General features: G+C 45.2%; 1 protein-coding gene across 3 annotated transcripts; it reads left to right on the top strand.

Moving 5' to 3' along the window:
- Nucleotides 1–916: 916 nt before the first annotated feature.
- On the top strand, nt 917–8175 carry Tmem18 (transmembrane protein 18). 3 transcript variants are annotated; one of them, XM_032907584.1, is made up of 6 exons: nt 917–1082; nt 1216–1350; nt 2251–2371; nt 3988–4042; nt 5345–5438; nt 5645–8175. In XM_032907584.1, exons 2-6 carry the CDS (start codon nt 1294–1296, stop codon nt 5738–5740), a joined length of 423 nt encoding a protein of 140 aa, XP_032763475.1. In that variant the 5' UTR covers nt 917–1082; nt 1216–1293; the 3' UTR covers nt 5741–8175. The 3 variants fall into 3 exon arrangements, with proteins under 3 accessions (XP_032763475.1, XP_032763474.1, XP_032763473.1); XM_032907583.1 differs by lacking the exon at nt 917–1082 and having other exon boundaries at nt 1253–2371; nt 3991–4042; XM_032907582.1 differs by lacking the exon at nt 917–1082 and having other exon boundaries at nt 1257–2371.
- Nucleotides 8176–8427: the final 252 nt, after the last annotated feature.

An 8427-nucleotide genomic window follows, 5' to 3' on the forward strand; every position in this document is an offset into this window, starting at 1 on the left:
TGGGGAACTGATACTACAGTCAGGCTACAGCTTTAAGGAGAGCATCTGCTCCAGTTGTGGGAGGAGGGGTGCACATGAAGACTGAGCTGCTACATGTGTGCCAGGGCCTCCGTCCATCCCACACGTGTTCTTTGGTTGACAGCTCAGTCTCTGAGAGCTCCGCCCGGAGGTCCTGGTTAGTTGACTCCATTGGCCTTCATGTGGGGTTCCCATCCCCTTAAGGGCCTTCAATCCTTCTCCCAACTATTCCATAAAAGTCCCCGCCCTCTTTCCAGTGTTTGTGGGTCTCTGCATCTATCTCAGAAGCTGCTGGGTAGAGCCTCTCAGAGGACAGTTATGCTAGGCTCCTGTCTGCAAGCATAACAGAGTATTAATAATGTCAGGGATTGATGCTTGCCCATGGGATGGGTTTCAAGTTGGGCTGATTATTGGTTGACCATTCCTTTAGTCTCTGCTCCTTCTTTGTCCCTGCATTTCTTTTAGACAGGACAAAGTTTGGATTGAAAGTTTTGTGAGTGGGTTGGTGTCCTTATCTCTCCATTGGGTTTCCTGCCTGGCTACAGACGGTGGTCTCTTCAGGTTCTATGTCCCCACTGTTAGGCATCTCAGCTAAGGTAACCTTCATTGACTCCTGGATCTTTAGGGTACCCACGGCATGTCTGTGTAGGGTAAGTCGCCCAGCTTATGCCAGTTCTGAGAAGAGCACAGACACAAGTACGGAGCCTTAGTCCGTGGGGACGTCAAGTTCATCTGTGTGTGCGAAGCTCGGATGCCAGTCTGTACTGAGGACGTGGGTGCTGAGCTCACCCCGATTCTGTGGGGCTGACGGCAGGCAGATCCACCCCAGGTCTATGAGGAGCTCGCTGTATGTATCTCGGGTGTGTGTGGAGGTCGCCGCGTCCATTTCAGGTGTGGGGTGCAGACGCCCGAGATCATCGGCTTCTGTGAGACCAACGCTGTGTTCACCCCAGGTCTGTAAAGAGCTGACCAAGATGTCCCGGGCTGTGGGGGAAAGGTGCCTTACGGCTGCATCTGTGGAACCTACGAACTCTCCGCTTTCCGGGGAGTTTGGGAGAAACTAGGTAAGCACTTTGACACGTCTTACAGAAATACACTAATGTAATAATGAAAGTTGGTCATCCTTTAAAAAGGGGAAAAAAAAAAAACTCACAGAATTCTCGCGAGAAGAGCTAAGCGCCAGGTTCATACCTGTAGATCTCGCGAGAAGACTAGGCGACTTTCGTGGCTGTCGGAAGCGGCGGACTTGTCCTGGCTGTTGGGATCCCCGGCGCGATGGCGTCTCCGTATTCAGTCAGAGTCTTCCCAGTCAGCATCCCTGCAGTGATCATGGTAACTAACCGGCTCTGAGGACTGGGCGGCGCCAGCGTTTGGTGGGGATTTGCTAGTTCTTGTGTGGACTGCGCAGGCGCGGGCGGGCTGACTCCCGAAGCCGCGCTCTGCTCCGCTGAATGGGGCAGATGGGGCACCGGCTGCCCTCTGGGTCCCCAACACCAGTGTGCCCACCCTGATGGGTCTTACCAGCTTGCATGGCTTTCCCTACCAGTCTCTGGACAGACAGATTCTCAAGTGTGCTGTCGTTCCGATGTGACACAGAAGATATTAGCGGTACCCACTCTTTAAGGACACGATTCCGAGCAGTCACTAAGAGCTTTAGGGCTCCAGACACAGGGGCTGCACTTGGCGTTGTGGAGCAATGCCCTTGAAAAAGAGCATAGGAAGTGCTAAGAAGTCGGGACTGGGAACTTAGTATTAGTTGGAGACAGAATCAGAAAGATTTGAGCGTTGGGGTATGGACTTAAGACCCCCAAAGAACTGGTGAAGCAAGCACACTATCTAGTGAGCTGGGGACAGTCAACTCTGCAGGTTAGGATGGCTCGCATTTCCAGGCCTCCATGCAAGGAGTTTGGTCTAAGCAGCCTCACACATTCCGAGTCAACGTGATGTTACTTAGCTTGTTCGTTTAGTTGATTATAACCCTTTAGATTTCACGGAGTCAAAAGAGGCAAGTTTCCATTCTGTGTGCTCAGACCTTAAAATCTTTATTAAAAAAAAAAAAATCTGTGAATATGTTTGCAGTTGAGGCGTCGCAGTTTCCTCTCTCTTGCTCCAGCTTGTCTGAGAGGTCTAGTTGTATAGTCCCCAAACTCAATGGAAGGGACCAGTAGTTCCCACCACCCACAGGGAAGCAGTGTCTCTGCCCTCCAGGTTTCTAACAGTGTATCCTCACAGGAGACGGACTGGACAGAGCCCTGGCTCCTAGGGCTCCTTGCCTTCCACCTGCTGTGCCTACTTCTCACATGCTTCTCCGCACAGAGGTATAAACTACAGATTGGCCATTTCCTTTGTCTGGGTGAGTAGGAGAGAAGTGAATCCCTATGCTCACTCTCGCTGTGATTCTGCCCTGGGTTGGTTTGCGTTGGGTTTTCACAGGGTTTCCCACACCTTCCATTCTATTTGGAAATCATGAAGTAATCTTTGGACATGGACCTTGAAAGGGATCCTCCTTTTGTTCCAGGTTGGCCAGGGAGGATGCAAAACATCAGTTTACCAAGATGTTGATTCTCTTATGCTGACTCCTACACAGATAATTTCTGCTTGAGTTCCGTGCAGCCTGTCTTTCATGCAGATGTTTTCCTGCTAGGGTTAGTCCCATACTGCCTGCTCTGGAAAGCAGACTGCATATTAAGAGATGTTCTATGAAAAAAAATATTATTTTCAGTTAGTTTTAAAGATAATGGATTTAGGAGTTTGGGGAAGGGATTAAGTATGTGGAATGGATAGAGTCTACTATACAGAAACAGACACACGATAGAAGTCGTGGTTCTTGGCCAGGTGGGGACATTCACTATTCTGGGCCCCTCAGTTGGGTCAAAAGGATACTTAGTAAAATGTCAGGAAGAAAAGATCTATAACAGCTGGCTGGCCTAGGCATGAGGCCTGGCCCAAGTGAAGACAAGTGTTCAGAGCCCCTAAAATACATGGGGAGAAGCTGGATCAAAGGTCAGATACCACATTGCACAGAAGCTAAGTGTCCCAAAGTGGGTGATTACAGTGTAAATACCTGATTTTTTTGTGAACACGGGAAGGACAAAAAGAGTTTGCTTATAAGTGGAAAAGCTGGTTTTAGACAAAGTTGACTGAGAGGCAGGAAATGTGACCACATAACAGAATGGTGTCTGTTCTTCGTTTGAAATTTTTCACCTGGGAAGTTTTATACTGATGAGCAAAATTGATTCCTAAACTTAATGTAACTTTTCTCAGGGACACTTAGATTCAGCAGTTAACCATAGATGCCTTCTAATTATACTGTTACCAGCTGTATGGATTATTTTGAGAAGGACTGAGGTCTATACAGTGGAATGTACGGAGGAGCCTGAGTTCCACAGGCAGTGTGGAGGCACATAGGCATGAACAGGCAGGAGGCCTGCGGTAAGAACTTTGTATGGAGTTAATATGCACAGAAGTCTCCAGGGACCTTGAAAATGGATCAACTTCCTGAGTTTAAGAACAATGCGTGCACTTACAGAATTGAAAAGGGATAACCATAGGCATTCCTGAGAAACTACAGGCACTGCTCTGTGCCCTCTGTGCTTTATGGCTCATTAAAATCTCAAAGAACATAGGAGCACCAGAGTTCCTTCCCTCCTCCTCACAAATGCTGAGGAGCTGAGGCTGAGCTTTCCACATGGACCTGGTGGTAGTCCTGCCAGCACAGCAGCTTCATGGGCATTTGAGTTAAGACCCTCGTCATGTTACATGTGTGTTGATCTTTTCCCAATTCCTATTAAATGGGCATATTTTTAACTTCATAATTTTAGAGTCCTTACCACATCGTAGTTAAAATAGAAACTGCATTTTTTTTTTTTTTGGTATTCCATTGAATTGCTATATGTAAAGATGTATTATCTCATTCGGTGTGACTAATTGAATGTGGAATTCTAACACAGGTTTTCTCTGTTTTCCTAGTAGTGTTAGTCTATTGTGCCGAGTACATCAACGAAGTGGCTGCAATGAACTGGAGGTGAAGTCAGCTTTTCATGCTCTTGACTCTGTCTCTGCAGTGGTACTGTCACATGAAGCTCACAGGGAAATTAGGACTCTAGGAATCGTGGCCACATAAATATTGAGTTCCCTGTACATATATATGGGTTTAGGCCTTAAGAAACAAGTAGTTACATATTTTGTTGTTGTTGTTGTTGACCAAAGACTAATAATTTTATTTATTAGAATAGTTAAAAGCTCCTCACTGAAGGCATGAGTTATTAACTCCTTATGGTCAGGGAGGCCTTAGAGGCTTACAGAAGAGTGAGATATTGTAAGAATGGCAAAACTTTGTTGACTGTACCACATGAGCTCTGAAGATGCTGACCAGTAAATTATAATCTGTGAGAAAACATTAGGAATATTATAAAGTAATTTGAGTCGCAGAATTTCGAAGGTGGGAATTTGAGAGAATATTGAGTGTGGTTTATTATTCGAGAGCAAGTGGGCCTTTTTCCTGCCCCCTCCCCTCTCCACTTGGAAACAACTGTCCTATAGCTGGACAGAGCCAGAGCCCCCACGGTCACTCCCTGCTTCCCAGCCCCAGCCTCCCACCTAAGTTTTCTTAACTGATTCTCCTGTCTCAGTGCAGACTCCTCTCAATGTTCCAGTGTGTCCTTAGTCACTCAGAAACAGGCACAGAACCGTATCGATGGCCATAGCCTCTGCCGTAGCCCCTCCTGCCGGCCCACGGCCACCCCAAGTTTGTGTTGTCCCTTCTCCATGTCGGGAGCCTCCTCCTGACCTCGTCACACACATCCACGTGTTCTCTGCTGTCTCAGTAAATTAGACTATCTGCGCTCGCTCTTCTCTCCAGAAGACAGGTTTCCTTCAAGACTGAACCTGTCGCTATAGTTCCTTGCAGTAACCTAGAGCTCCTAAGCAGGTTCCCAATCACTGTTTGTTACTGGGTCAGTGAAGACAACTGTCTACCGTATTTCCACATTACCAGGCAGAAATGTCTACCCCTAGACTAGTCCTGCCTTCTACTGCCTGGCTCTTTACCCTCGGGCAAATTGGAATCACGAGGCCTTCAAGTCTCCTACACAGAATGGCAGTTAACTTCACTAAGGTGGATGGGAGCAGGAAGCACCAGGCACACAGTACTTTCCTACGTAGCTGTGGCAGGAATGCGGCTCTGACTGTAATTTATGAGAAACATTAAACTGTTTCAGTGCTGTTTTGAGAACCCTTCAGTGAACCCAGACTGTTAACCAGTGTTCTGTTACCTTCCAGGACTGAAAGTCAACTGTTCTGTTTTGTTTTGTTTTTCCTACAACAGATTGTTCGCAAAGTATCAGTACTTTGACTCCCGGGGAATGTTTATTTCTCTTGTGTTCTCAGCACCGCTGCTCTTCAACGCCATGGTCATTGTGGTATGTGTGACACAGACATTTATGTCCCAGCATTGTGCACTCATAGGTGTGACACAGACATTTATGTCCTGGCTGTGTGCACTCATGGGTGTGACACAGACATTTATGTCCCAGCATTGTGCACTCATGGGTATGACACAGACATTTATGTCCTGGCTTTGTGCACTCATGCTTTCTAGTTTTAATCGTGACTCTGTGATTTCTAGATTATGTGGGTACGGAAGACTTTGACTGTGATGACTGACCTGAAGAACTTACAGGAGAGGAGAAAGGAGAGGAAGAGGCGAAGAAAAGAAGAATAGCACTGAGCTGCCCTACACCGTGTTTGTCCTCTGACTTGGTTGTTTCCATCTGGGAGCTGCATATGGCCCAGATGTCTTCTGTCAGCCGACTCATGGTTTGGAAAAACACACCACAAATGGTTCTTATATTTTACTCTGTTTGGAGCCCTCGTAAAGCTGTTCTTAAAAAAACTAATGACATGACCTGGAAGCATGGTGAATGGGGACCCATCCTTTACATGGGGAGCTTTCTGGCTCAGCCACATCATACACAGCTTCTCACAAGTTGCTGGTAGATCTCACGGTGTGACTAGAGGTCACGCAGGTTTGAGTGTGGAAATGGGGAAATAAACAGCCCCATCCTTCTGTGAGCACTACCTGCTCCCTCTTCTGTCTCTAGCCTGCAGTGGTGGCTATCAGCTAAAGGTGGGTGTTCCCCAGAAACTTTGCTGATGCTTGTCACCTCAGGTGGACGTGGCACTTGTGTCCATAGGATGGAGCCTAAGTTGCTGAAATCCTACAGGGTACAAGACAGCCCCACCATGGAGTATTGCTGTGTATATAATGTCAGCAGTACCCAGGCTGAGGGAGTGGTGGGCAGGTCTGGAAAAGAATGCAGTGTGTTTCAGTTCCCATGAAGCTAGGCCTCTAAATAATTTCGTTGGGGCTATGCCACTGGAAATGTTTTGTTTAAAAATATTAAGCTAGAATGAAAGCTGTAAAATCAAGACTCCGTGGAAAATAGTATGTCAAATGAACCGTTTGGCTTTGTTTTTTCTGGATACAGAATTATAAATACCTATATACTCAGAGAATGGCTTAACTGTTCCCACCCAGATGTGACAAGTGCAGACAGTTCTTCCTGAGTGTCACAGCTTGTGCAGCTCGGGGCTGGCAAGCACAGCAGGGTGTATTGGCACCTGTGCTTCGGTTTTGTCAGATACCCTTGGTTTCTAAGGAATCCGGAGATTACAAGTGACTGAGACCCAAACTCAGAGACAGTATTTATTACTGGAAATACTACACACTCTTGGCTTTAGTTTAAAGAAATAATTTGTGAATTATTCATTTAATAGGATTTTTTTCCTTTCTAAATGAAACATTCGTCAAAGTTCTAAACTACAATAAAATCTAGTTAAAAGTATTTAAATGGTTAAAAGTAGATCGTTTGATAAACTATGGTTATGTTCTGAAACCCTGTTATATAGTTTTTAATGTTTATCCGGCTTTAGGCTTTAACTGAAAGTCTATGGACGGACGTGTGACAACCTGAGTCCGTGGCTCCTACTGCAGCACTTAACCTGATTCGTGTTCCCAGTCTCTTGATTTGTTCCACTTTACATTGAACAAAAAAGTGCCAAAGAAAATAGCACACTGTAGTAAGTCAGATTTTCAATTTAAAATCACAGTTAAGTCATGGACATTGTATCTAAGGGTATACCTAATTGTTTCTGAAATTTTCTGGTTCAGGATATCTGATCATTTTATGGTTACAAAGGTGCTTACTATGACATTGATTAGTTACACAGAAAATAAGAACAAATTAGTTAGATCAATCTGAAACAGTAGAGTGTCACATAGGTCTGGAGCTCACCAACCAGATCTGTTCCCTCAGGCCTTTATGTCTGAGGCCAGTAGTGCTGAATGGGTTAGAGAGCAGTTAAAATGTCTGGTTCTGGCATGTGTTGGCATTAATACCTCAGACTGTGTCACCATGACCTTCACTTTGGGCTTTATGCCTTGTCTCTGCATGTATGGTTGTGGACGCATGTGTGCTTAGTTTTTGAGATAATTAATATCTGTGTGTGTTTTAGAAAACGAGAGCTTTGGATTAGAGAGATAGCTCAGTTGGTATTTTTCATTTAAGCATGAAGACCGAGTTTGAACACCAAACTCCTTAACGTTTGCTCCCAGGTGTTACAAGCCAAGTCCAGTCACTGGAAAACCTACTAGATGGAAGGAAGGAGCCCACACTACAAGTTGTCCTCTAACTATATATGCACACAAAATAAAGTGGTCTGTAGTCATTCCTGATGAACAACACCTGAAGTTGTCCTCTGGCTTTCACACATGCACATGTGCACACTGGTACACACATAACACATATACAAATGTTTTGTGTTTCCTGAAATTCACTCAGTGGTTAAAATTATACTTGAAGGAACTTCTTAATATTTTGTTCTTATATTAAGGACAACCCTGCAAGCTGGAACTATGAACAAGCAATTGGGTTCAGTGCTGCTCTGAGGATTCTACAGATTTGCCCAGTGCTGTGTTCACACTTCTGTAAAGGAAGGTTTATAGGCAACTGATAGACACAGTGAACACTCACTGAGTAGTTGTGGAAAGCACTGGAAAGGCCTGAAATAACCATTTAATACAGCCCATGAAACTTCATGTTTGCTGATTATTATGCATTGATATACAATAAAATATGTTTGATAATATACAATGTACTTTCTCGTGTGTGTGTGTGTGTGTGTGTGTGTGTGTGTGTGTGTTTAGAATCTAATGTAGAGCGAGATTTCTCAGTGCTGGCTTCTTGGTTTCTGCCTGTGACCCTCATTCTGCTGGAAATGCAGTGTTGTCAGCATCAAAGAGAAAAGTCAATGTGGAGATCTGTGAAGAAAGCCACATATGGGTCTGTTACTGTCATACTGGGAGGAAGACCTTGGCATGGAGCTTGATCCTCATCTTGTCAGAACACA

Source organism: Rattus rattus, chromosome 7 (assembly GCF_011064425.1).
Source record: "Rattus rattus isolate New Zealand chromosome 7, Rrattus_CSIRO_v1, whole genome shotgun sequence".
Classification (NCBI taxonomy): domain Eukaryota; kingdom Metazoa; phylum Chordata; class Mammalia; order Rodentia; family Muridae; genus Rattus; species Rattus rattus.